The sequence below is a fragment of the Bacidia gigantensis genome, assembly GCF_019456465.1.
Source record: "Bacidia gigantensis strain McMullin 20006 chromosome Unknown contig_180, whole genome shotgun sequence".
Taxonomy (NCBI): domain Eukaryota; kingdom Fungi; phylum Ascomycota; class Lecanoromycetes; order Lecanorales; family Ramalinaceae; genus Bacidia; species Bacidia gigantensis.
Genome location: NW_025408596.1, coordinates 1552129 through 1580062, shown reverse-complemented (window position 1 = coordinate 1580062; position 27934 = coordinate 1552129). Strand labels below are relative to the sequence as shown.

At 49.8% G+C, this 27934-nt stretch overlaps 9 protein-coding genes and 1 non-coding gene across 10 annotated transcripts; 6 read left to right on the top strand and 4 right to left on the bottom strand.

The window, feature by feature from the left end:
• Positions 1–7: 7 nt before the first annotated feature.
• On the bottom strand, positions 8–707 carry KY384_003404 (uncharacterized protein; the record flags this gene model as incomplete). Its single annotated transcript, XM_044811918.1, has 2 exons — positions 8–256; positions 318–707. 2 exons carry the CDS (start codon positions 705–707, stop codon positions 8–10), a joined length of 639 nt encoding a protein of 212 aa, XP_044671051.1.
• A 372-nt stretch (positions 708–1079) lies between these two features.
• On the bottom strand, positions 1080–1951 carry KY384_003403 (uncharacterized protein; the record flags this gene model as incomplete). The annotated part of the gene is made up of 3 exons (XM_044811917.1): positions 1080–1173; positions 1237–1341; positions 1407–1951. The coding sequence occupies 3 exons, from the start codon at positions 1949–1951 to the stop codon at positions 1080–1082; spliced, it is 744 nt and encodes a 247-aa protein (XP_044671050.1).
• A 535-nt stretch (positions 1952–2486) lies between these two features.
• On the top strand, positions 2487–5059 carry KY384_003402 (uncharacterized protein; the record flags this gene model as incomplete). The annotated part of the gene is made up of 6 exons (XM_044811916.1): positions 2487–2992; positions 3071–3146; positions 3208–3266; positions 4259–4554; positions 4721–4888; positions 4938–5059. The coding sequence occupies 6 exons, from the start codon at positions 2487–2489 to the stop codon at positions 5057–5059; spliced, it is 1227 nt and encodes a 408-aa protein (XP_044671049.1).
• A 73-nt stretch (positions 5060–5132) lies between these two features.
• KY384_003401 (uncharacterized protein) lies at positions 5133–5693 on the top strand (the record flags this gene model as incomplete). Its single annotated transcript, XM_044811915.1, has 1 exon — positions 5133–5693. The coding sequence occupies one exon, from the start codon at positions 5133–5135 to the stop codon at positions 5691–5693; it is 561 nt and encodes a 186-aa protein (XP_044671048.1).
• An 813-nt stretch (positions 5694–6506) lies between these two features.
• On the bottom strand, positions 6507–8961 carry KY384_003400 (uncharacterized protein; the record flags this gene model as incomplete). Its single annotated transcript, XM_044811914.1, has 2 exons — positions 6507–8481; positions 8546–8961. The coding sequence occupies 2 exons, from the start codon at positions 8959–8961 to the stop codon at positions 6507–6509; spliced, it is 2391 nt and encodes a 796-aa protein (XP_044671047.1).
• A 1283-nt stretch (positions 8962–10244) lies between these two features.
• On the top strand, positions 10245–15826 carry KY384_003399 (uncharacterized protein; the record flags this gene model as incomplete). Its single annotated transcript, XM_044811913.1, has 20 exons — positions 10245–10451; positions 10509–10551; positions 10603–10640; positions 10703–10730; positions 10784–10857; positions 10915–10978; positions 11026–11072; positions 11154–11186; positions 11233–11327; positions 11694–11760; positions 11823–11859; positions 12001–12163; positions 12266–12287; positions 12393–12440; positions 12516–12641; positions 12693–12987; positions 13277–13585; positions 14224–14693; positions 14813–15272; positions 15375–15826. The coding sequence occupies 20 exons, from the start codon at positions 10245–10247 to the stop codon at positions 15824–15826; spliced, it is 3078 nt and encodes a 1025-aa protein (XP_044671046.1).
• Positions 15827–19550: 3724 nt separating this feature from the next.
• On the top strand, positions 19551–21869 carry KY384_003398 (uncharacterized protein; the record flags this gene model as incomplete). The annotated part of the gene is made up of 1 exon (XM_044811912.1): positions 19551–21869. One exon carries the CDS (start codon positions 19551–19553, stop codon positions 21867–21869), a length of 2319 nt encoding a protein of 772 aa, XP_044671045.1.
• Positions 21870–23793: 1924 nt separating this feature from the next.
• Positions 23794–25174, top strand: KY384_003397 (uncharacterized protein; the record flags this gene model as incomplete). The annotated part of the gene is made up of 2 exons (XM_044811911.1): positions 23794–24337; positions 24525–25174. The coding sequence occupies 2 exons, from the start codon at positions 23794–23796 to the stop codon at positions 25172–25174; spliced, it is 1194 nt and encodes a 397-aa protein (XP_044671044.1).
• A 616-nt stretch (positions 25175–25790) lies between these two features.
• KY384_003396 (uncharacterized protein) lies at positions 25791–27552 on the top strand (the record flags this gene model as incomplete). The annotated part of the gene is made up of 2 exons (XM_044811910.1): positions 25791–26285; positions 26428–27552. 2 exons carry the CDS (start codon positions 25791–25793, stop codon positions 27550–27552), a joined length of 1620 nt encoding a protein of 539 aa, XP_044671043.1.
• A 208-nt stretch (positions 27553–27760) lies between these two features.
• Positions 27761–27901, bottom strand: KY384_003395. The gene has a single exon. It is a non-coding gene; the product is annotated as a tRNA-Gly (tRNA).
• Positions 27902–27934: the final 33 nt, after the last annotated feature.

Genomic DNA, 27934 nt, shown 5'->3' with positions numbered 1-27934 from the left:
TCGTTAGCTATTTCAGGTTTGGAGGCGGAATACCCCTCCACGCCTCATCAGTCTTTGCCTTCGCCTCCTGATACTCTTGCCAAGCGTACAAAAACTGAAGATTTTCCATCCTACCATGTATCTCTGCCTTCCCACAATCCCACAGCATTTCCGAACCACCTGCCTTTTCGTTCAAAGCTATCGCATCTCTGTAGGCGGCGGCTGCATAGTGGCAAAGGAACTCCACATGCTGTACAGCTAAATGTGTTTTGGCAACCTGTGAATTGTACCACGTCAGCTGAACTCGGGAGGCCTGGTGGATGAGAACATAGCCTCACCAGGACGATTGTTCCAGGATTATACTCTCCATCCCCTTCGAATCCTACCTCTCTTAGACCAATCCGTTCAATTGTTGTCTCCCCGCAAAAAGACAAGCTGAGATTGGCAGCATCATCGTTCCTGTAATGGGCCTGCTCGCTTTGTGTAGCGTCTTGGTTACCAATGTAATCGGTATGCCAGACTTGAACATCCAGACCAACCATTCGGACAATGTCGCTCTTGAACCATGAAAGAATCGTGCCATTCAGCTTTCTCGGGTCGTGCGTGGTGGCCTCAAACCTGGATTTGCCCAAAGCCACCTCTCCATCGCAACGAATCAGGACTCCATTAAATTGAGGTTCCTCGAGCGTGTGGCTGCTGGCCTTGGGTTTGTCGTAGCCTTTTATCATTTTGGAATTAGACGTTCAATCAGCCCAAAACTCGTACTCCGATAGAATTTATGGTCAATAGTTCTGAATAATGGGTGTGTTAAAGTTGCACGGGGGAGAGACGAGATGATAAAGAGATAAGAAGATGTTTGAGTGACTTGAGATGAAACAACGCCTGTTTGTGAATCAAAGAGACAGCTAAAAGAGTTGGACGTGCCCAACCGGCGGAATAGACTCGGGTGTTACAGCGCTCCGGAAAACATTGCTATGAATGGATACCCGGTGGACGCGTAGATTGCTGCAAGTCCAATTTTGTTAGATCTCTGTGGACTGTTGTAGCGTTCCACAGCATGGTGACATGACACCTCGAATATACTTTATACAATCGCGTAACTACTTCGGCGGTTCTTGCGTCCCTCGTGTATGCTGATCTCTCGAAAAATATTGCCACTGCTCAGGCAGCGGCTTCTCCTCCAAATCCTCCCACCTATCAGAGTCAGGCAAGACAAGCCGCAAAATCAAGAAGAGACACTAGCGTGGAATGACGTACACTTTATGCTCAAGCATGGTATCTGCCAGCTTCAGTTCTCCCTCAGCGACTTGTATCACCTCCTCAATCAATCCAGCACCAATCTTCTGCTCCGCATCATCAATCCTGCATACTGCATCAGTAATCTTCCCCTAATCAATTTAAGACTCCTATGGTCCAGCACAACTCACTGCGCAGCATCCAAACTCGGCTCAGGCTCCCACTCTACTGTCGTCGTATCCTCCTGCTTCCTCATGAGTTCCCTCGCATTGTAGCTCCTGCCGTCCTCATCATGGCCCCCCTCCCTTGACGGCTGTCCCTTCTCGCCATCCCACTCCAAAGGCTCCCCTCCAAACTCCGTCGGTACTTCCTTTGTCTCGACAAACCCGACTTTCCCAGCCTCCTGGTATACGTGTTGACTTTCTCCCTGCCGAAACAGATGCGGGTATTCCTCAATTTTCTCTTTTGCGCGCTGCTGCCATTCTTCCAGGCCAGCAGGCTTTATCTCTTCGATGATGCGCTTACGGTGGTTTGTGAGTGCTTCGGCGGATTGTCGGTAGACGGAGTGGTCGGGAAATGATTGGAGTTTGTCGAGGGTGCTGTGGTAGAGGTAGAGGAGGGTGGAGCGAGGGGAGGGGTGGGTGAAGAGGCCAGTGAGGCCGGTAGGGTTGCCGGGCTCGAGGTAGCGGCCTGCACCGGCTTTCACGGCCGCGAAGAGGCGGACAGTTGGCCTCATTGTGCTTGTAGAAGGGGAAGACAGCGCGACCGGCTTGGTGTTTTGCACATTACCTTAATGCCGTCTTGAAGGCGCTACCTGCAAGTAGACTAGCGTAGCCCTCGCGCTAGCTGAATCAAAATCCAAACTCATGTCAACACATCAATGACTTCGTAACACCAGACCTCGAAGCTGATGCTTCCCTCTTTGTGCAGGGCGCTGACAAAGTTTCCACGTACTATGCTCTATGATGAGCTCAGATAGTCTAATGGTACCTCAGGTGACTGCACCTGGCAGCTTCTTCAATCTACCTCCTGAGATCAGGAGGAAAGTCTACCATTTTTGCTTTGCGCCTCGTGATGGTACATTCTATCTGACACGCAATCACGGTTTCAAACATCGGATTTCTACCGACTCCGGTGGCTCCTCATCACTTATCCCTTTACTAAGAACATGTCGTCCTTTGTCTCTAGAAGCAACGGAAGTGCTTTATAGCCAGAACGTGTTTTGTTTCAGTGATCATGACCGACTTTTTAATTATGGTTCTCTATGTTCTATGGGTCACTGGGTCAAGCGTATTGGGCCGAAAAATGCCGGACTGGTTCATCATCTGCTTCTTCAATTCAGGGGCACAGCCAATGGCCCCGGCAACCAGGCCTTACGTCACGCTCGTGATGGTAAATTTTGTTGTAATTTTCACGGCCTTGAACTTGCTCTTGCCCGACTACAACCTCACCATGCTTTGCAGACCGTCAAGATGACCTTTGGTGATACTTTACATCGCTGGGATTCCAAGGAAATTGCAGCAGCCTATGACGTACGACAAACCTTCCTCGACTTCTTTTTGCCCACCTCAAGGGGGAATCCTCTGCGATGCACTTGGATCAGAGAGATGCTTTACCATCTGAAGGGCCTGCAAAGATTTGATGTCTGCTTTGGAGAGAGTGAGGACATCTGGGAGCTTGACTGGGAGCTTCAGGAGGACGACGAGAATGCGACCAAGGATCTGAACATCGCGCGTCAGGGTGTGATAGAAATGAGGAAGGAGCTTTTGACTCCTTGGTAAGATAAGGACGACGCATATCACGAGTGTCCTGGATGGTAATGGTAATTTGGAGACGAGGACTCCACGGAGACCAGCTCCCTCATACATGAATTGCTCGCCACGAGCGCTCAGTTTCTTTTGCACACCTCAATCTCGGAAAAGCACATGCTGGTAAGCGACTTTAATCCATAGGATGAGCTCTACAACATATCGACTCTCTGACACGCCCTAGATGCTACTGATCGGTACGGCGAGTACCATCTTCGAGGATATTCTACGATGGCTGCAGCGGTATGTGCTAAGCCTTAAAATCATACCTCGGGCCGACGAGATTATTTTCGCTGAGAGACGATAGACGAAAGCAGTAAACAACCTCGCCGACGCCTTAGAACATTGAACACAGCCCATTGGGCTATGAGCTTATTTACAGTCAATGGGAGGCTGCAGCACACGATGATAGCTACTTTTGCACAATGACAATTATTGCACCTAAAATTAATGCATATTTCAACATTCAAAGAATGGGTGTGCAGTTGCTCAAAACCAAGACTATGTACCTCTCCTTTCTCAGGTTTAGCCCCAGATATCTCGTCACATTAAGCTATTGACCTCCACGACTCATGCTGTCTTAACATGTTACGCAGCAGAAAACCACAAATATTGCCATTTCATCCTGAGCTAGGGCATATTGTGGTCCCTAGTCTTTTCGTACTGGTCGCTTTGCAAATTAGCCCGAGCAAGTGGTTGAGCTAGGAAGACTATTGCATCACTCTTTGCCTTAGAGGGCTACTTAGTAAGTCTTTTCAGCGGATTATTTCATAAATGTGAGGTGTCATTAGTAGGATGGTCACATTCGGATATCAGCCGCCAAACAATGTTGGTGTATCTGGGTGAGACACCCAACCTTTTCAACCCAATTCGCAGCGCTTCCCAATGTCCCAACATTCAATGGCACGTTTTTCGACTTTAAGGTTGCAGAAGCGGTCGCAGAGTGTTTCTCACGGGCCGCGTGTAGATCAGGTACAAGAGACAAACAGCCTCACAGGAAGCTGAGGAGCAAAAATTGGTTATCAGCTCTAGACTATTAGGGCGAGCAGTAGTCTTGAGCGTTGGAACTTGAGCGACAGACTCAACACTTTATTTAAGTTAAACATAGCTGATAAGGCACATCATGGCAGGACTTTGGTCCCATATACGCTCTTTGCTACTTTTCTTTGTGCATATCTACGTCGTCATCCGTAAGTTACATGCACTTTCTGCGGTGCAAGCATGACACCTAACAGCCTTGAAGATACCAATCTTCCCCTCTCGCAAGCTCGCGCAGCTGGCACGGTCTTGCAGCACCGACAGCAGCAAATCAGCTTACCTGATGGTCTTTCGATCGATTCCCGCTTTGGAGGTTGCGGAAACGATCAGCTCCACAGCTTGCAGAGCGCCAAACTCCAAGCTTATAATTTCGCTCAAGCAGCGCTCGGCAACATACAAACGGCAGATCTCTTCAGTGTCTTCTTCGGAGATGAAGACCAAGAAATTGTGAGGACAGTTTTCCAGAATGTTACTAATATGCTGAATGGTCAAGGTAAGCAAACAGGAAGACTGTTCCTTTTGAAGTTTCACACCTGGAACGACAAAATTCATCATTGCATCAATGCATCATTGTTTGCCATTCCCTCTTCAAGGCCCCAGTCATATGCGAGAATAAGGACAGGATCATGAGGAATCCCTGACTAATCTCTCGTCCAAAGGTCCCAAAACAGTCCTTACCTGCCACGATGCCATGAACCACTGCCCCGAAGGCAATCCCGGAGCCTACTATTGGCAAAGAGATGACAGGGAATGGAATGCGATTATTGCTTGTCCGGGATTCTACACAAATCCATTAGCACCCGATCCCTGTAACAAGCTATCACTTGGTAGGTCGCCCACGGTCATTCCATCAAACGATCGCTGACAGCTTTACAGAGGGTCGACACGGTCGCGGCATGGCGTCCGAAGCCCAGCTTCTCGTGCACGAACTCGTCCATACCGCGGGAATTGCTGGCCCATCGAGCGCCCATATAGCGGACTATGCGTACAATGCGTAAGTAACGGTCTGTCATCTTCCCCCTTCAAACACGCAAAACTCACATTCGAAAACCAAGTTATGGCGCCCACGCCATGCTCAACAAAACCGGTCCGGGCTCCCAGTACATCCTGCCCGGCGGCGCCTCCCACGCAGCGACCGAGAACGCAGATAACTACGCCCTGTTTGCGCTCTGGTCCTGGATGCGGAACCAGCAGGACGCGAAGTGCGTGCATAATTGGCCTCTGTGGAATATACCTGCATCGCTCGGCCTCTTTCAGTCATCCTCCTCCACGTCTGCCTCCTCGAGTACTCAGTCCGGAAGTCTGAGGCAATTACTGGGTGACTCAGATTCCGATAATTTAGCTGAGGACGACACCACAACCGATCTTGTCGAGGGTTGTGGCGGGGGGGATTGTCCGAGCACGCCGTATGATGAGGGTTCGGGAATTACTTCGGTGGGGAATAGTACGGATATGAGTCTTGCGGGCGAAGGAAGCGTGGGCGGAAGCGCGGGGTCTACTTGCAGCGGAAGCTGTTCTGGTACGGGCGATACGTCGTCGTGCGGAGTGAATTGCCAGTGTGTTGTTAAAGGCCGCATAGATCCTGGGGACGGCAGTGCTCTTATTGAGACTTATGGATGTTCAGGCAAGTGAGAGTTGTGAAAAGAGGTGTCTCGAAGGTGGCAATACTACTTGGATTCCCTCTGTAATCTTGCTCACACTATCGGCCTCATTGGATGGTGCTCTGCCGTCGATGCAGTCCTGTAAATGTTATGTGGTAATATTCACTGACTTGATTGAGCACGAATGAACGCCTCAACAGGCACTCCTGAGCTCTTGATGAAGTAACTAGGAAGGTACGACTTGCTGAGGATACCGCAAGCAAGCTGGGAGCCATAGGTAAAGGTTCGTAATATTGACATTCGACACATTCAAGACGGACCCGAAATGGGAAATCTTTGAGTTGAATGGAGCTTTTTCTACAGTTTTTTGCACTCATTCATATGAACAGTCTTATTCATCGTTAGACCGCAACACTGCCACTTGAGCGGAGTCTCAAGGTTGGTCAAGAAGTAAACACCCTCAGACACAGTCCCCAACATCGTCAGAATTTTTCACACCAATTTCCCTTCTTCAATCTTGTTTTCGCCATCTCATAATTTCATTAATGAAAATGCTAGAACAACTATCTAACTCTTGCGATATTAGTTCAAGGATATAAAGGACTTGGGGGTGCAAAAAGGTCATCTGTCGCAGTGGATATATCAAGCACCTGGTGACCTTACGCGTATTCGCTTTGTAATCCCTACTTGAAACTGACGGTCCGTCGCTAACGTGGTCACTTATCTCGTTTGTCATGCTCGAGACGCGTTACTGGAAGCGTCTGGCTTGTTTCTCTTGAAATGGTAGTCTCAGAAGGTCTGACGTTGCAGCCATCGTGTAGCTTCGATCTTCTAGACTACTCAATCACACAGGCTCGGGTGACAGCTGCGAGTGGATCGTTGAGTTCAGCTTGTAGGGTAATTGGCCGTGCTCTGTCAGATCTGCAATTTTTTCCAGTCGTCCAACATTGAGATGTTGGACAGCCTCAAGGAAGATGTCCTCGGATTCTACGCTTCCAGAATAGCTTGGGACCGACTTCGGAGTTTTGAAAGTCAAGAGACTCTCCAAAAGATCCGTGAACCTAGTAATCCATTCCAAGTTGACGATATTCACCCCTCGCGCCTCCTCCTTCACCTTTCGGTTTTCGGCTATTGTTATTGGATCCAATTTGTCGACATCTGGATCATCTGCGTTAAGACCGAAAAGTTGTTCGCGATGCAAAATATTCAAGGTCTTCAGATCAGCATATTGCGCAGCATAGTGAAGTACAGTTCGACCTTTGGCATCCCGCAGTGTATGATCCACCGCTGCGTCCAGGAAAAGGAGCAAAGCCTCATGGCTGTTGTGCCGTACGCCTTCATGTAAAGCCGTTGCGCCAGCATTGTTTGCATAATTAACGTCAGCCCCATGGTCTAAGAGAAGTCTCACAGCTGCAACATTGTTCTTGCTCACAGCCTCCATAAGAGGGAATCGTCCCTGGCTGCACCTGGTATTCACCTGGGCGCCAGCTTTGAGGAGTAAAGTGGTAAACGACACCGGATCGGGGTAATAATGCGCGGCCAGGAGACATGTCTGCTTCCAATCATCTGTCTGATCGACTGTTGCACCATAGTGAAGGAGCAGCTGGAGACATTTTGCATCCGAAGCCTTCAGTGACTGCCGCAGCGGCCTTTGGCCGATTCGATCGGGGTTGTTTGGTGAGGCACCGTTTCGCAAGAGTAATTCAACAGACTTGCTGTCTCCTCGAGCTGCAGCCCATGATAGAGGAGTACGTCCATCAGCATCTCCTTTGTCGATGCTCGAACGATCTTTTCGAAGCGCTTTTCCGAGATCTAGGGCTAGGATCTGTAAAACGATCTTATGCATATGAGTAAATTGTCGTCGCTCTTCCACCCATTCTGTGATTGGAAATAGTTCACGCATCTCGTCCACGCGCCACGTAGATGCGTTTGGAGTCCCTTGGAAGTAGAAGATGTTATCAGAAGCTGTGTCATATGGAGTCTCCTGCTGCCTGTTTTCTAGGAAGGGTTCAGCTCCATGCTGAAGAAGGACTCTGATCACTTCAACGCGACTATCTCTGACAGCAATGTGTAAAGGTGTATGTCCAGAATCGTCCGATATGTCCCGTACTGACGCTTGGCCAGAGGCCAAAAGGTACTGTATTGAATGTGAGTCACCACTGATCGCGTTTTGAAAAATCTCGTCGTAAGAATCACGTAGATTTAAAATACGCAGCTTGAACTGTGGGATGGTAGACCTTTGTATTTTCATAGCCATAGATAGTGCCCTGGCGAGGAACCAATAGGGAAAGTAGTAGTTGACCTGCAGGAAGACTTCGGAAGACCGACGACACCTGATGTTGGAGCACTCAGGAATTGTAGTAGGCAGACCTGTGTAGCCAAAAAAGAGAGCTCCAAGTATTGATTCAATGTATTGAGGAGCACGAGTGCGCTTATACATGTGGCATTTGCAGTTACACCACTGCTCGCATTTACTCTGCCTTAGAAAACGCATTCGTAGTGCACTGAAGCTATTTCCGGTGAACATCGACCCCGAAGAGTTGCGCGGTAGTGAAGGGCGCGCGAATTCTTGATTCGGCGCATCGATTTCTTTAACGCTAGATCTCCCTACGAGCTTAGAATTTCCAAGTAGTGATTCCTCCACGCGATGCAGCCTTTCATGGAACCTCTCATGGAATTGTTGCTGGGCTTCGATCATCTGAATGAATTTGCTCTCTAGCGATTCATTTTGTGACAATAGACTTTGAGAAGCGATCTGACTTTGCTGAGTTGCATCTTGAACATCCTTGAGTTGGGCCTCAACACGAAAGGAAGCAGAGCTACTGGCGATTGAGTGAAAGAACAATCTGAAGAGATGAGAGGGCTTTGAACATGTATACTCACGTAGTTACAATACCGAGCATCGTAGTGACATTCGACTTAGCTTTTTGAACATCAAGTAAGGCTTTCTGAACTTTGTCCTGTTCGTAAAGCCAGCCCAACTTGTCTTTGGTACCCATTCGTCTCATTAGACGATTCCCAATAATCGATTCCAGTTCCATGAGTCTATCTTTGGCTCGTTCGATACTAGATAGCAGTGATTGATTCTCGATCGCAGAAGAGATCGTAGCACCCTTGTGTTTTTCCAGGAGAGGTTCTGCTTCACAAAGAACAAGACGGAGGTCCGAGACCTCGTTGTTGAGGGCAAGGACAGCGAGAGGAGCTCCTCTGATGGAGGCCAACTTGTCAAGACCTTTTGCAACATGGTTTGCGGCCGCCAACAACGTCAACAGACTGGCCGCAAAAGACACCGGGTCCATGTTGATAGCAACGTTGAAGCCTGTCTCTTGAGGTTGAAGTCTCAATCCTCAGCCTTGCGAGGTTCACCTCGGAGGTGCCACGGGACCACTAGAATTACACGGATGTGTGTAATTTACACTAGAATTCTTGGCATGAAAAGTAGTATGCCTTCCTTCCTCAGCGAAGAATCATGATGTGGATCGACAGTCAAGTTACGGGATTTTCAGCGTTTTCATAGTAAATAGAGGCACATACGCCGTGGCAGCCCGCTATGCCAACGAGCCTGTCTTTCTCCAACCTGACACCAGACCCGGCCCTCATGGCCGCGGCATCAAAGTCTTCGATGCTCAAGGGCCCCATCTTGATACTCCAGGCAACTCAGATTCAAGCACCCAAGATTTTGCCTTCAACAATACACCCATGATCGAATTGACTGACATTGATACCTGTCTCGAGATCATCCAATTTCGGGAGAATTACTTTGACTCCGCGACGAAATTCTCGCTTGCAACAATTGCAAGCAAGAGCTGACGCTATGAAGCAAACTGCCCATTCCATGCTTCCGAATACCAATATCAATAGTATGCCAATATTCGTGCACTCTGCCTTTCGTTTTGGGGACTATTATCGCCATATAGCATTGTTTCCTGCAACGAAAATCATGAAGAAGGCCACCCAAGCCGTCTCTTCTGATGCACCACCAGCAATCTTGTCAGATTGGCTGAAAGACTTCTGCGCCAACAATCATATCGAGTATGAGTGAATCATTCGACCGAGGACGCAGCTATCGTACGGGACGAGAAGACAGCGCCATGGCAAACGATTGGCATCATTGCATTCTAAAACAGCAGGGCCTGCAGGGAATTGATAGGAGAAGGTTTTGAGAGGAAAAAATGCGACTGGATCGCCGGGAGGCATTAATCGCCTGAGAAAATGGGTGAGTGAGCGAAGTCAGAAGCAGGGAGGCGAGCCGAACGCGGTCGACAATAATTAGAATATGCAGACCGCGGACGATATGCCTTGGAACTCATGATGTTGACAGTACATAGGAACTTTTTACGGAATACACATTTCACCAACCCCTGAAAAGTTTGACGCCTTGGCGCAATCTTCTAGAACGTCGGAAGCGTTCCGCCCCCAGATTCTGGGCGCGGGCCTTGGGCGTCATTGGCGCTTGCGACTTCGGACCCACACAATACCTTAAAGAACGCCCAGTCACTCTTGTGACTCAAGCGCTCGAAAGCTCTTTCAGACCACAGTCACTTCCTGATTCCCACAGCTAGCCTACAATTTAAGAATCAAGATGTGTCCCTCCTGCTCCGGCTGCAACGGAAACCTCCCCAATGGCAACAATGGCAACACTCAACCACTTGCGAATGGCTCGTCCAACCCTCCAACCCATGGCATGACCAATGGAAATGAACCTACACGAGAAGCCCCTCGCCGCAACTCCCGACGCCAACCATTCGACCCAGTCCAAGACTACCTGTCCAATGTCTCGAATTTCAAGGTGCGACTGAGCAAGAATCCTCCGAGGAGTCAATGGGACTGACTCACAGTGGACTAGATCATCGAATCTACCCTAAGAGAAGGAGAACAGTTCGCGAATGGTATAACCCAAAGTTGAAGATGTTGTGGGTATTACATTTGACTCTGATCAGCCTTCTTCGATACGGAGACGAAGATTCGAATAGCCAAGGTGGGAGGCAATAGGAGAGGAATACATTTGGGAAGGCTATTTCTGACAAGAGAATATACTAGGCATTGGATGCTTTCGGTGTTGAATACAGTAAGACAAGTGGCCCCTCGTCTACCAGTGAAGGCTCTGACGAGCTTTGCCAGTCGAATTGACAAGCCCCGCAAGCTCCAAGCAATCGTACGAAGACTGCAAGACAATATGCAATTTGGGACTGAAGGTACATTCGAGTGTGCTTACATAGAGAGATTGGAAGATGACCGTGAGACCATGACAGGCCAAAATCCTAACGCATGTACGGTGCAACATGGACGACGCAAGATGTGCAGTAGAAACAGGAGGTACATCAGGATGTTTCACCGGCGACGGCTTGCACTGACGAATGCAGTCGACGGTCTCGATGTTGTCATTGGCACAAGTCCACAGCTGATGGAGGTGAGCATGCTCGGCGCTCCTAGGTCGCTCCAGTCGTGGAGGAAGATACACAGTGAGGCTAATCATGGCTTCCCCCGATAGCACTCCCACGGCAAATCCATGGAATACATCAAGGTAATTTTGCCGCCCAAAAGGACTCATATGTGGCTAATTGGTCCAGAATACCGCGCTCGAGGTCATATCGTACATACAGAGCCAAAACCTTGAAGTGAGGTTCAGCTCAGAGGACTCGTTCCGATCAGACTTGGTCGATCTGTGAGTATACGGTTACATTGGACTTGCTCACCTATTGCTGACGTAACCAAGGCTTAATATATGTACTGTTCACTGCCTGTCGCCCCACATTCCTACTGGCTAACCCGCGTCTGACAGACACGGCTGTTGATAAAATTGGCGTCAATCGGTGAGAACTGGCGGGTTTAACATTCGAGTTACGCTGACAATTAGGGAAAGGGTGGGGATTGCAGATACAATCGGTCAATAAAATCATTCTCAGTCATGTATGCCTTGCTGATCAATGCAAAGGCATAGCAAACCCTCGGCAAGTCTACAACCTTGTGAGCACACTCAGAGGGTGTGTGAGAGCAGGTGAGCAGGCTTCTCAAGCAATTGAGGTTTAAGCCGGAAGCTGACTCCAATTGATCAAGATATCGAGACACACATGCACAACGACACTGGCTGCGCAATCGTAAGCCACTAGTGTCCAATTCCAATGGCCTAGAAACTCCGCTAATCATAATGCTACCATAGGCGAATAGCTTATGTGCGCTGGAGGCCGGCGCAACACGTGAGTATAAAAATTTTCGTTGCCTCATCCTTGAACTTCTCGAGGCATTTGTCTCGCGACGATGCTCAAGGATGCAAGTTGGAACGGAGACTTGAACCTGCTATTTGCTCCAACAATCATGGCTGAATCCTATAATTACAGATGTTGACACATCTGTGCTCGGTATCGGCGAAAGAAATGGCATCACTCCTCTTGGTGGATTCGTCGCTCGAATGTTGACACTAGATCGCGAATACGTCAAGGGGAAGTACAACTTAGAGAAGTTGAAGCCGCTTGAGGACCTCGTAGCACACGCTGTCGAAATGTGAGCACTGCTTTCACGCTTGGTATTCCTTTATATTGCTTGAAGTCTAAACATCACGAAGCCGTACCTTCGTTACATCCTGGGCTCTGACGATGAATACAGACATATTCCTTTCAACAACTACGTGACTGGGTTCTGTGCATTTACTCACAAGGCAAGTGACTTCCTGCATTAAAGTTCCCTCGCGATTATGAGACGCCATCAAATGCTGACGAAGATACACACTTAGGCGGGCATCCACGCCAAAGCCATCCTAGCAAATCCGACTACTTATGAAGTGAGTCAAGGCTTCCCGCCGAATCCTTCTACGCAGTAGCGATTTATGGGGCGGTGCTGACCCTTGACGTTATAGGTGATCAACCCAGCCGATTTCGGAATGACCCGATATGTGCATTTCACGTCGCGTCTCACAGGATGGAATGCGATCAAATCTCGCGTTGAGCAGTTGGGGTTAGAGATGACAGATGCCCAGATCAAGGTGGATTCCTCCGTGTGACATACTAATCATGTCAAGCTGACAATCTTCAAGCAATGCACCAGCAAGATCAAAGAAATGGCAGACTTGAGATCTCTAGCAATCGAAGACACAGACGCAATCATTACAGCATTCTACGAGAACCTTAACGCAGAAGAGGGCAAGGAGAAGCCACTCTTGGACGACCTGACAAGCGCAGAGCAGGAGGAGCTGGCGCAAAAGGAGGCAGAGACACACGCAGAGCCGGAAGCGAAGAAATTGGACGAATTGGTCCATGCGCAGACGAACATTATTGCGGAAAAGAGCATGAATGGGATCAATGGGCACGATCTCGTGGATGGGTTGAATGGTGAACGAGTAGCTGCAACATGATGCTGTTGGCTTGGGGGAAACATGAAAAGTGCTTGTTATGTTTTATGATTGGCGTGTATCTATGGCTCTATGAATGTGTATCTAGCTTTCTTGCACAACAACTTGACCTTCAATATGAGTCTCTATATCTGAACACCAGCGTGGCGTCGGAGCGGCGATACTTTGTCCCGAAATTGTTCTGCCATTGTGGAATCGCGACCAAATTTGGACACAATATGTCAGGAAACACTGCTGATGTCGCCCTTGATTGAGCTTATTTCCCGCAGGATTTGGTGACGAGCTCACCCCTGCATACAACGTGGCTGCACAGTTGAATGAGTTGAACCCAACAAGAGACTCATGGTCTCTCGACAATGGGAAGGCCGCTCTGGTAATATCTCGCAAGGAATATCAAATTGGTAACATCCTCGGTATCCCTTGCGTGCTCTACAAGTTGTACCCATCATCAATGGATACAACAGGCGAGATATCTTCTCCATTCTTAGCCATCACCCAGATCCTACCAGCGATTCATCAGCATCTTCAAGGACGTATCAAGTCTCATCTATCGAAGGAGGTTGTCGTCCGCAACCAATGTAGGAACCCTGGGATACCACTGCAGCTGAAATCACCCCTGGAGAATGATGTCAAGCTAAGATGCTCTATGGGAAGATAGTCCTGTCGATCTTTACCCCAGCTCCGGCGAGTTGTTGGAACGGCCAAGCTTTACCTAATGAACCAAGGATTATATCCTTGCGCACGAATCGTAGCCGGATCTGGAGCTTTAAAGCCTTGCTAGACATACTTCATTCGAAAATAGACTGCAGTTTCCGGTATAAACACCATACACAGTTTGCACTGTCTGATATGCAGAACTCACTACTACGTCGAATCCGTATGGACACCAGGAACCAACTCCGCCACGTGCGTATGCGACCTAATGATCTGCATTAATCCTCCGACGCTCAGATCTGGGTCAGGGCAGACTCGAGCAAATCAGAGCCATGCCCGCCTCGGATGACTGCAGATCTACAAGTCATCATATCTAGGGAAGTGGGAATGCTTTACCTTTCTTCCCTCTCCCACTTATACACCGCCAACGTCCTCGCGACCAAAGCGCAAGGCCTGGGGTTTATTTGATGCTGGAGGCTTCTCAGTCACTGTCGAAATGTCACACGTATAGCTTGCTTACAACTGAAGCGACCACTCTTGACAAAACATTGTGTATCCTAAGGGGTCCCTGATGAGCTCGCCAAGTCAATCAACGCACCAGGAGCAGCAACGATGACCAAGTCTGCCCTCCTAGGCCAAAAGGCAGCGTCGAAGTTCGATGGCCTCGTCATCGAAGGCTTTTGGCGCTTTGTCCACGAGAAAGACTTCAAGATGGGACCATCACTCGTTCCACCACATCCTCCAATCATTCCGGTCATGCGGCCGCCCGATGCGAAGATCGAGGCTCAGCAATGGAAGACGTATGCGTCTATGGGGGCATTGATAGCTTTGACGGTCTTGATAACGGGCACAAGACTCGTGCTTCGCTTGACGAAGAAGGAGCTGAGATGGGGCTTGGACGACTGGGCTGTTATTGTCGGGGCCTTGTTTGTGGTATCTTATGGGGCTACCTGTATATCGGCAGCGACATTAGGCGGTGGTGGAAAACATATGTGGGATGTCACTCACGAGGAGTATGATTATTGGACTTCTGTAAGTGCGGAAACAATATTTTTCTCTGCCTTCTAGATCTTGTTTACGTCCATAGCGACCATATAATCTAGAACACCCTGCCCCGGCAATAGATCTGGGCTAAAGCTGAGAATGTACAGACTCACGGCGTCGCTCCTACCGTCTTCTTCGTCGGCCTTGGCTTCGTCAAAATCAGCATCTGCCTCTTCAACCGCCGCCTCACGGGCCTCACGTCCCGCAAGTGGTCCATTTACCACTACACCCTCCTAGTCCTCCTCTCTCTCTATATTCTTTCCGTCATCCTCGGCATGACGCTGATGTGCATGCCGCTCTGGACATCCTACCGCCTCAGCGACATCGGCGCCCGGAACTACACGACCAGCTGTGTCAACGCCACCCTCATGACCGTCGTCTTCAGTTGGATACACACCTCATTCGACATCCTGTTGCTGCCGGTCCCGCTCATCGTCATGTGGCGGCTGCGCCTCACCAAGTGGCAGAGAGTGCGGATATTCTTCCTTTTCAGCATCGGGAGCATGAGTTTCCTGGGCGCGATTATGAGGGCCACGCATACGGAATCTAACAGGAAAGATGCGACTTGTAGGTTTCCCTCTCCTTCCCCTCCCACACTAATCTATCTACATTCCTCTTTCTTTCCGATATGACTCCTGAATGAACCCAAGACACTGACGCACCCTCTAGTCGTCTTCGCCTACACAAACCGCTGGTCCATCGTCGACGCCATCTTCGGCGTCGCAGTCGCCTCCCTCCCAACCTTCAACGCCCTCCTCCCCGCGTCCTGGCGCAGAGGCTCCTCGAACGACCCCCACCCCCACCAGCGCAACGCTGTCCTCTTTGGCGCTAATAAGGCGAGTTCTGCGGGCAGTGATTCGCCTTCAAGGAGTGGTGGGGGAAGCGAAGGCTCGCAGAGGGGAGGCGATGAGGAGCTAGGTGAGGTCAACGTGGGAGGTAGATCGGAATGGGGGAGGTGGGAGGATAGGAAGTGGGCTACGGCAGGTAGTGGCGAGGAAAGGGGGAGAGGAGAGGGGGCAGTGGAGAGGAAAAGTAGTGCTGTCACCGCGGTGTTGCCGCCATCGGTGGGGGAGCAGCCGAATTGGGATAAGTATGCGCCGGGGTTTGGGGTTGCGAGATGATTATAGCTGTGGGATGTTGAAGAAACCAGTCTGGCTGGATTATTTCGCATTGGAGAGCGGAGGGGTGTTCATAGCAACAAATATACCTTTGTACTTATTAGTGAATGATACCCAACAACAATCTCCCACCAGCAGCTCTGGCCGCTGAGAATCTTACACCGGAAGTGAGATTCACGATTTTTCAGAGTGCATTGCGTTCTCATCTATATACATAAAACACCTCACCATCATCAACATAATTTATACCGGACTTATAAAGTCGCTGGAAGCGACGGACCGACTGGATTCTCTCACTTCTGCCCTTCCAAATCACGTACTCCAACTAAAACCATTCCCATTACCCCACCAATCCAACTCTATCCCCATCCCCCCTGGTGGGAAGATATTCCAGAACTCTCATAACTCTGAATCGAGAATACGTAGCTGAATTTCATTTCAAGGGGGGTTAGGAAGCGGGGAAAAGTGGTGATTTCGATGACGGCTTTGGTTGCGGGAGGGGTTATGGCTTAGGAGGGGGAGAGGCGAAGGGTTGGAATGAGTGGTAGGGGTTGGTTGAAAGGTGGGATGGGTTGAGTCTGGTTGTGAAGAAGTTAAGAGGGGATACGGGAGGGGGAGGGGATGGGGGGAAGGGGGGGGGGGTTAGAGAAGGATGAGGGTGGGTGCGCTACTATTTTGAGAGTAAGCCCCGGGGGAGGATGGAAGAGAGAGGTAAGGCTGAAGTCAGAGGGATATGTTTTGTATCAAGTGGAGATTGCAGAGCTTGAATTGGCTGGTTGGGAGAGTAATTGCATCCTTGTATAGACGGACATACTCCTGGGAGGTGAGTGTGGAGGCTCGAAGTAGGTAATTGTCCTGAATGGGGAAACCATCGTCGTCTGGGAGGTCCGCAGTGAGGAGACATTCTCAAAGCAAAGTGACCAACGTGTCAGGCGTGTAAATCAAGCATATCCAGAGAGACATCTGGGACACTTTCGTTTTGAATATGTGGATATAGGAGACGGTCAAGTACGCGAAGGCCCGGATCCGGGGCTGCTTCCGCGAAACGTATTTTGATACTCGTGACTGTTTCGGCATTGCGCTTTTGGTGTTTGGAGGGTGAAAGTGGACTTTCTGGCCCCATTTGGCTGTCTCATGATGGTATCTTCCTCTTTGATTGACAGGGATCTTGTTATGGAACTTCGATGAGAAAGCTTGGTTATTCACTGAAGAGGGCAAGCCTTTGGAGTTTGAGACCTGCTTGGAGTCGTTGCGGGAAGGATTGGGAAGAAAGACGGATTTTCTGACATGAGGGTCAAGGACGCCAAGTAGATCGCATTGACCTTCGAAAGATCTGGAAGTACTGAATTCCTGAAGTGGTAGTCTGCTTCTCCGTCGTTGAGGCTGATCATCGCTGGGTAATCGTTACGGCTTGTCTTAACAGCTTTTGCAATTGCCAGGTCAATCCAGAGCCATTCAACGACTTCATTGCCTGATAGAAGGTCTGGTGGCTCATTAGCGCTTGAAGCCATGTCATGGGGTTCATTTGTCCGAGAGCTGAAGTCATTCGGGTACCGAAATATCGTGATGCACGAAATCAAAGTGCCGATCCCACATGTGCATAGTTAGTCCCACTCGAAGACTGTTACGCTCATTTGACGATGATTCATAATAATTACGTTTTCAGAGTAGTATGATACTTGGGTGTGAGCACTGGCCCTTTCGAGATAAGAGTTACACGAATGCATGACATACGAGAATAGACAGATGTTGGAACACTCCAGAAGTTAGCAAGCGATGTTATGCGTCTTTGACGATGATTTACACACATTCTTCATCTAGTAAGACCTCGTGCTTTCTGTCTCGGAGTATTGAGGTGGCCCAGTCATTGAACGTTGCAAGTCATGCAAGACATTTTGGTGTCCGAGAATAGACAGCTGTTGGAACAGGCCAAAAATTACCAAAGCGCTGTTATGCCCTTTCAACGATGATTTAGATCAATCCACGGAATAGGAAACCCGAATGTGATGACATTTGAAGCACAAATGCAGACCCTGCATGGCTATGATACGTAACACTAGATCGTATTATGGCTATTTTGGTGACCATATATGCGCGACTATTTTGGGAAGGCGAACCCAGATTAGTACACAGTAAACATGACACGAACGGTACTTCGCAGCTAGGACTGTACTTTTCTTTGCGAAGGACTAGCCTTCGAAGTAATGCAAGTCATAATTGCTTGAGGTGACATGACCTCTTCGAGTCTTTGTAGCAAAATCTGATCCCTCCCACCTGCAATCGCAGTTTCAAGGGGTTGGAAGACCTCGAGTCTCAAGAGCGCTCTCTGTTCTCCTTAAAAGAGCCATTCAACGAGAAAAGGCATTTAGCAAAGTATCTAGATCGTGAATGTCTTTGAGTCTTGCTGAAGAGTGTTGCAGAAATGGTCACAATTGATACGGCCAGCGCACAATGGCCGAGCCGCACGCAGAATCCCGAATCTTCTTATATTACCACGACGACGACAAGCGCGCACGCTCTCCCACCCTCGTGCGTTACGAATTGAATCAGTATGGAAGAGAACAAGATATATAACGGAGAAGATAAAAGGGTACCGAACGATCAATAAAACATGGCCTGTCAGCGAAAATCGACTCGCCATGCATGACCCATGGGATAGCATTTCCCACATTCTTTGTGGAGGACATGAGCCTGTGATAGTTCTCGTAAATTTGCGGAAAGACTTTCTCAGCCTTTCATGAGGTTACGCAATCTTAGTAGACTGCGGAGAGGCCCATCAACAACCACACAGAAGACTTGGATTGGTACATTTTCGGTGATAGTTGAGGTTTGATGACCAATAAAAGCAGTTCCTCACATGGTATCACGATATTCATGTCAGAACCATCCCAGGTCGTCGCCTTGTCCGATACACAGTGTAAGGCACGTCTTTCAGGATAGTCACAGAAAAGATAAATCACTCCGATGAGATAGCAAATGAAAGATTGAGTCTTTTTCTGTTCGTCAGCATCTAAATTCAATTGAATTTTGCTTTGGCTCCGCCTTTTTTTTGAAGTATTGCGCTGCTTCGGATCCAATAACGGGTTGAACGAGCACCTGCTACGCCAGAAGCTCATATAGGTCGACAGTTTCCTTCTCCATTCAAATACAGGCGTCTCAAGCTACGTCTGACCGACAGCACGAACGATTCGTGAGATATATGTTGTTGTCGAGGCTACGCTCCCTCTCCGAGGTCATTCGCTCGTCCGAGAATAACGATAGGGTATCTAGTTTTGAGAAATGATCTTTATTTCCTTCATACATGAATCAACGACTAAGTAATCTCTCTCGTTGTGACGTCCACGGGTAATAAACGATCGCATCATTAGCATTTCTCTCTCTCTCAGCCAAGCCAAGGTCAAGTACCTAAAGCCGGTAAATCCGGCGCTAGTGAGGGGTCAAGACGAATTGCGAAATGACAGGGGTCAGACCTTCACACATCTACAGCGAACGCCCTCCCCCTCCAGCCCCTCGTATACTACGATTGTACCGTGACTCTTTCGATCAATCGCCCTCAACTATAGCCTTTAGCATGTAAAGTCTTCCCTCATCACAGGCGTAGAAATCTCCCAGAGGCCCGGTCGCCAACAAGCTCCCGTTTACATATTGTCTCTAGAGAACGAAGGATAGGTCAGGCCAGACTGGCCAAGACGCGCACCTATATACAGACTGCAGGACATCCGACACTATGCAGCGGCCTTTAGCTGCCCTTGTTCTGCTCATATCTCTCCTCCTCTCCTCCGCAACCGCCGCCGCTGTGGTCGATAAGCAACAACAGCTAAATACAGTCGAGGACGCCCTATCAGAGCCGAAGGCTGAAACGCCAAAAGCAGATGGAGCACAGGCCGGTGCAACGAACAGCGAGGCTGTCTCAAGCACGAGTACAAAATTCAATGGCATGGAGGTGCCGCCAATGAAAGAGCTGACAGGGGAAAATGCGGAATCGGACATAAAGAACGGTTACTGGTTTATAAAGCACTATTCGCCATATTGTGGTCATTGCAAAGATATAGCGCCGACCTGGCAGACCCTCTATGAGTTCTACTACACGTCCAAACCCGTGCCTGGGAAGAAAAGCGATAAAGATTCAATGAACTCCTTCACACGATACTACGACTTTCATTTCGCTTCTCTCGACTGTATAGCTTATGGCGATGCTTGTGCAGCTCACGAGGTCAACGCATTTCCTACTTTCTCCGTGTACAAAGACGGCGCGCTTCTGAAGAAGTTTGACGAACATAAGGATATGGAGAAGCTGAGCAGCTTTGTGGAAGGGATGTTGGAGACGATACGGCCTGGTTCGCGACCGAAGGATGGAGTCAAGGTGCCTGAGCCAGGTGCAACATCCAGCGAAGGGCAAAAGCTGGAGACAGCCGCAAAGCCAGAGAAGTCTTCGGAAAAGCCTACAGACAAAGCTACAGAAAAAGACTCGGAAAAAGCAAAGACCAAAGAGGTAGATACCGCAGAGGCGTCAGCACCTACCGAGACACAGAAAGCACCATCCAAGGTCAAAGGCCTACCTAAGAAGAAAAAGCCATCTGGTCCCGCAAACCCAGTCGGTACGTCAATAGCGCTGACGCAGGAGAGCTTTCAGAAGCTAGTCACAAACACCCAGGACCCTTGGTTCGTCAAGTTCTACGCGCCCTGGTGCCACCATTGCCAAGCACTGGCGCCTTCATGGCTGCAGATGGCGAAGGAACTACAGGGTAAACTGAACGTGGGAGAGGTGAATTGCGACCAAGAAGTCAGATTATGTAAGGATGTACGTGTAAAGGCTTACCCTACCATCCACTTTTTCCGCGGCGGTGAAAGGGTTGAGTATGATGGCCTACGAGGGTTAGGCGACCTGGTCAGCTACGCTAAAAAAGCGCTAGACGTCGGAGCTGGAGTGCAGAACGTGGATGAAGCGGCATTTAAGAAAATGGAAGAAACCGAAGAGGTCATCTTCGTCTATTTCTATGATCATGCCACGTCCACCGAAGACTTTGAAGCCCTGGAAAGGCTTACACTCAGCCTCGTTGGCCATGCGAAATTAGTGAAGACGAATGACTCGGCCTTGTCGGAGCGCTTTAAGATCTCTACTTGGCCTAGGTTACTTGTATCACGAGATGGGAGGGCGAAAGTGTACGAGGCACTTGCGCCAAGGGATATGCGGGACTTCCGACAAGTGCTTAGTTGGATGCAAAAGGTTTGGCTACCGATAGTGCCGGAGCTGACGGCAAGCAACTCACGCGATATTATGCGGGGCAAGTATGTAGTCCTTGGAATACTATCCCGAGAAAAGGCTGGCGACTTCGAGCTCAACAAGAGAGAAATGAAGAATGCTGCTTTAGAGTGGATGGAGAAACAAACGCATGCGTTTGAGCTGGAGCGACAGGAGCTGAGGGATGCCAAGCAGCTCAGATTGGAGGAGGCTGAAGACCGAAATGATGAGCATGCGAAGCGAAAGGCGAAAGGCATTCATATAGACTTGAGGGAGGACGATCAAAAGCAAGTAGGATTTGCTTGGGTGGACGGTATCTTCTGGGAGCGATGGATCCGGACGACGTATGGGTTTAATGTGAAGGATGGTGAGAGAGTGATTATTAACGATGAAGATGTAGGTTTTCTTTGTCTTTTGTGTGATGCCTCATTGACAAGCTTTTTGCAGAATCGACGATTTTGGGATACGACCATTTCAGGTGCTCCCATCACACCTTCACGCACATCCATTCTTGAGACCTTACCCAAGGTCATATCCTCGCCGCCCAAAATATCAAGCAAGTCAAGTACGGGCATGGTGCAAAGACTCTTCTTCGGCCTCTCCGGGCTGCTGACGGGACATCCGTACTTGAGTGCGATCTTGCTTACTGCAGCAGCCGTAGTCGGGTGGACGCAATTTGGAAACAACAAGCGAGGACGGAGGAGAGGGATAAGTCTTGGAGGAGGTTTGCCAGGTGGGCTGGGCAGCGGATTCCTAGGCGTTGATGAGAAAGAGAGGACGTTGGCTAATGGGAAAGGTGATTGAGCGAGCTTATGCTACTATGGCGCACGGCGTTGGTGATTGAGCGAAGCGAAGCCCAGATCTGGGGGCCTCTCTCATGCCTTTTGGTACTTTGTACAGTGTCAATTGATTACATCCGGCCTCCCCGTCCAACAAGGCCATCGAATCAATTGAGCCTGCAGGTCGGAGACTGTGGCAGCAGTTTTGTCATACTCCTCTCCAGGGTCACGTCAGCGTTGATGACAAGGGTCTGAGAACTAATCGATAGGGCACCCTCTTGTCTGAACCAGCTCATGCTGCGCCGTTATGCAGCCGAAACAAAGCAACATAACATTATTGTGCATTTGATATATTCTAGGAAACGCAGGCTTGTCGGCCCAACAGCCTCCGCGGTAGGGCCCTCTATCGTATGCTGCTCGAGATCGAGTCGCATCGATCTTGTGCTGCAGTTCCTGCAGCCCATCCTTGGAAGTGTGCCTATCTGCCACTTCCGATCTTGCGTTCCTCAGATACGCCTCTTAGACACATCTCATTCACCCCTCAGTGGTTGGTACGCCAGCGCCAGCTCGAACCCACAGCCACGTACATTTCAGTATATGTCGAATGAATGGTCCAGCTCGTGCATAGAGAAGATACGATCCAGCAGAGCAGACAACGGCCATCCAGTCGTTCTCCCAATTGTACTGCTGTCGTGTAAATGCAGCTCTCTCGCAAGGATAAGGCAGTAGAAATGAAAAAGGATCATGGCAAAGTAAGTTTGAGATACACGAAGGGCTAGCGCCTGGGGAAGGTGATCCGAGTCGAAATGCCTCGCCAGACCAACAAATTAACAAGCCCCAGCGATTGCGTAATGATCGAGCCGATGCGCTCCGAAGAGACGCTGGCGGGCGAAAATCCCTGAGGCACATCACCCAAAAATTATATGGCATGGTCAGCGTCAGCCAAGGTGACCACGAGGCCGCCTGATTTTTATACAGAATTAGATAGGCAGATACCCACGATCTAGTTGGGCGTATCTCTGAATCTTCACAAGGCTGCATAGATCCGTTCAGCCATCGACGTAGGGATACTGTATACTATCCGCATCGCCATAAAGCTCTGGGGACTTTTAGTCCCTGGAACATGCAAGTCATAAGCTGTATGCCCCTGGACTAGGCCCCTTCCAGGGCCTAGTTCGACCCCCTTCGCTGTTTTCCCAAGCCCGAATTAGCTGCCGTGGCGGCGCCCACTGCTTAGGCCCCTCAAGTCCTTCTCCCACCTATTCCGCTCAGGGTCAAGTTTCCTTAACCCCCGCTCCAACTTTTCTCTTGCATCGTTCTTCACCTTAGCATCCATTTGGACCCACTTTGCTCCATCCTGTCAGGTACGTTGCTATATTCAAACCCTCTCCATCGTCACATTAGCTTTGGATCACTCGCATTCCCGCCTAGGCGTGCACCTATCGTGTGGTTCGTGATGCAGATCTGCAGGCCTCAGCACAAACTCAACACGTCAAACAACCGCTGACCGAAACAGGTGCTTGTGCGTAGCAAGACAGCTACAACGGCACAAATTGCGACAATAGCATGCTGATAAGTATATCCTCACCAGGATCACGCTCGCTATCGTCCACCTCCAATCTCAACATTCCCGAGTCAAGAAAAATTTCCCACCCACGGCCAACAAGAATAGTCGACGAGTCACCCCTCACGCTGCAGCACATGGAACCATCAGCTTAAAAGTGGAAAGAGGAGGAGCTGTTTGTGATCCATAAAAACTATATACGGGCTATTCCACACTCACAGTCTCCATGATAATGAGCAACCGCATCAACAGCAATGGTCAGGCCTACCCACATCATCAATTGCCAAACCCACATCGGTCATCTTTCTCCAACGATAGTGGCCACTTACCCACCTCATACCCCGCTTCACAGGCGCCGCTACCACCACTTTCGGCCGCCACGAACATGCCCATGAATGACCCTCTATCATCACATCGGTTACAGCAGTTGCAGCCTTCAACCTTCTCGAGTCAACATTTCCCAGTCTACGGGCCAACAGCAACGGCATTTCTCCCAAATGAATTGCCAGGAACCTCACAATCTCCGGCATATGCACCAGCTGCACATTCTCACTACTTCCCGATAACAGAAGGCCCCAGACCCTCATACACCACAACCGCGCCACCCAGTCTTCAACTCCCCAAAATACAGCCAGCACCGTTGACCAATGGCGATCTGAAACATTTTTCCAAGGATGCCTTGCAATCTCTCGCAGCTGCGCCGCCTCCGCCCGAAGAAGAAACAGCACCAAAACACGTTGTTGGGTCGCAAGGAAGAAGAGGGATTTTGCCGAGTGCAACGGGCCGTCCACAAGCTACAACAAACCAGAACCTGAGCAATGGGAAAAATTCCCCTGCATTGGCGAAAGACTCAGAAGGCAAATTTCCTTGCCCGCACTGCAACAAGCCGTATCTGCACGCGAAACATCTCAAGCGACACATGCTTAGGCGTGAGTTTCTATTTAACTTATTTAATTTCCGATTTATCTCATGCTAATACGTAAAATCTAGATACCGGCGTGCGGCCGTACGAATGTGCCCTTTGCCACGACACTTTTAGCAGAAGCGACATTTTGAAGCGCCACTTCCAGAAGTGCTCTGTGCGGCGTGGCAACCCAAGCGGAGAAAATCACTTAGCTTATTCTCGCGCGAATAAGAAAGCCAAACAGCAGGAACATGAACAACAGGAACAGCAACAAGCAAACATGGCGGTTAGCCCTTATGCAATGACTACCGAACAGATGCCAATGCCAGCATATTCGACTAGTCTGAATAGCCCGATCGGGCTTGCTGCCATGGATCTGGGCCCGGGCTTTGACAATCGCCCAGAACCCTTGGCAAATCAAGTCACGCGATCAAATGAATTGAGGAAAGCGAACGTCATTGGATCTGTATCAAATCGTGGGAGTACATCGTCGATCAACACCTTTGAGAATGCGGCATTCTCGACTGGCCACGTAACGCCTGATTCGGTTTCCACCAGTGGTGCTGCGACACCGTATACGTATCAACATGAAAGATCGAGCTTGAGCTCACCTGCCGATGCCGGCTTTGACCATCTAAATTTAGGCAGACTGTCAGGCTCAGGATATCCGAACGGACAATTACCTAGCATTGTTGGACAATCAGGTGGGCGAGGGAATTCTTTCGACTGGTCCCAATTCCCGGCTCCATATTCTCATGACGATTTCCAGCCATATCAGTCGGGCTCCAACACACCACATCATAACCACTTCAAGCAAGAGACCGACTTCGCCGGCTTTGAGTGGCCAACAAACTCAAAATAATAGATTTCTTTTCGTACTCGACGCTTTTCTCAACATCAGGCTCTTTGACGGCTGAACCTATGCATTTCGGTGGTGCACTTGCCTTTTCATAACGACGCAAATGACAATGACTCTTGGGGTTAGATAGACAGTGGTGCGTTCTAGATCGGGAGACACAGCAAGACATAGACGACTCAAAGCTCCACAGAGTGACATTGATTCGGAGGCAGATACTCTTTTCTCGGTTGATGAAGGCGCAAGGTTCACACCTGTCCCTTCATTGTTGCTATATACAAGGAAAAAAGAAGCGCGTTTTTGTGGGATAGATGGGGGGTTGAGCGGGCAGGGTGTTAGAAGGGTAGATAGAGTGAACAAGTAGGCGAGAATTTCGAAATCGAAAGGTATACAACATCACACACACACCATGCTCGAAGAACAATGCCGTTTTCATTGTAGCCCATTCCACGATGCAGCGGATCTTCACCGATAGGAACAGGTATAGCGCCATCTCATCGTCCCGTCTCCCCCGTTGCCCATTCCATATCCGCCTGCTCCACCAACAACTTCTGGCCCCACACCACCATCATGATACAACCCCAGTCCCTCCCTCTCCACGCCAATTCTCTATAAGCTTACAATGACTACACGCTCCTTCTCCAGTCCCCTCCACCGCGGGGTCAGCAATGCGACCACGCGCCAATCACTCTGGCAGCGATGTCCTCCTCACTTCCTCCCCGACCCTGTCAAATCCGCACGACGCTCCCTCCCTCTCTCCATCCGTCGCATCTCCACCTCCTCTCAGACCGCCCCAAAAGTTAGCTCCTGGTCTAGCTCCCATACCCCTCGCACGACCCCTGTCCGCTCCTCCCTTCTGTCGAACTTAAGAATCACACTGCTCACTGCGTCGGTTGCGCTGACGCTCACGTTGGGCTGGTACTATGTCACGGATACACGGTCGGGGGTGCATAGGCTTGCGCCGAGGGTTTTGAAGGCGGTGTGCCCAGACGCGGAGACGAGCCATGAGGTCGGAAATGCGGTATTGAAGGTGTTGTGGAGTTTGGGGGTGTATCCAAGGGAACGAGGGAGAAAGGGCGGTGGGGAGGGAGGAGAGGGGTTGGGGCTGGGTGTTGTGGTATGTACAGCATTCAGATATCCCATACATGGACCACTTCCTATCTGCTTTTCGACAAGGCGCTTCGCGTGCCTGGGAACCCTCTACGGCGGCGAGATGTTGCCCATTACACAGTCAACGTCGCTAAATCAACGTTGTATAGGTCTGGGACAGCCTCCTCGATAACCCCATAGCCATCTCCGCTGGTCTCGACAAGACAGCTTCCATACCAGACGCGCTTTTCGCCCTTGGTGCCTCGATTGTTGAAGTTGGAGGTGTGACGCCACTCCCTCAGCCTGGGAATGAGAAGCCCAGAGTCTGGAGAGTCACAGGAGAAGAAGGAATGGTGAATAGATATGGCTTGAACAGTTTAGGGGCGGATGACATGGCACGGCAGCTTCGACGGAGAAAGATCGACCTTGGAATCACCGACAACCTTACCGGCGGAGAAGAAGAGAGCGAACGTGATGCCTCAAGCGTGTCCGTAGAAGTCAAAAATCCCGGCAGCTTACAGGAAGGAAAATTGCTTGCCATCAACATCGCCAAAAATGCCAAAACAGACAACGATGATACGGACGCCGTGATCGAGGACTACGTGACTTGCGTCAACAAACTCGGACCATACGCTGATATCCTCGTTGTCAACGTGTCCAGTCCGAATACCCGAGGCCTCAGAGGCCTGCAAACCTCCAAGCCGCTCACCAGAATCCTCAATGCCGTGACCACTGCCGCATCTTCGATACAGAGCCACAAGCCTAAAGTCATCGTAAAGATCTCCCCCGACGAAGACTCGCCTGAGCAGATCAGGGGCGTGTGCGAAGCTGTTGTTGCTACCAGCGTCGATGGCGTGGTGGTCAGCAATACTACTAAGTCTCGACCACCACCTAGTGCGCTGCCATCGTCTTCCTCGTCAACTATCCTGCCCCAGCCAGGAACAGAAATCCTGCGAAGCGCAACTGACGCGAGAGCTTTGGCGCAAGAAGGCGGATACTCTGGCCCCGCGATGTTTCCGAAAACCTTAGAATTGGTAGAGAAGTATCGGGAGGCTTTGGACGAGGCAACTGTAAATGGTAGAAGGAAGAAAAGTGGCGGTGGGAAACGAAAGGTCATCTTCGCATCTGGAGGCATTGATGATGGAAAGAAAGTCCTACAGGTACTGGAAGCGGGCGCAAGCGTTGCTATGATGTATACGACCCTCACGTACCAGGGGGTCGGGGCTGTAGGGAGGGTGAAGGAAGAGGTGAGGGGGGAGCTGGAGGCGTGGAGGGAGGGGAGGACGGAGGGTTGAGTGAGCTTACCTTTCTAATGGATATGCATGATATGCACTTCTTGCTGCACGTGATGCGAGCCTTTCTACTGTATGAAAAATCGTGAAAGAGTTTTGAAGAGAAAAAGAGGACTGATGTCTAGGCTAAGAGTCGAGCGCTGAAATGAGGTTCGGTGGGGTTCTGACGGAAGAGTAGTCGAGGGGAAAAAGAGCAAAAATATAAGGGAGATGCTCAGACGAGGGCTCGAATCTCGAATCATCAGGAGTAAGAGCCTAGAAAAGGCAGTTACACAGCTGATCACGAGGGTCTGCAAACACCCGAAGGCTGCACTGATGGGTTCCTGATATGCTACCATTGCACCACCTGAGCTTCATGGATTCTTGGGTGCTTATGGGAGTATAT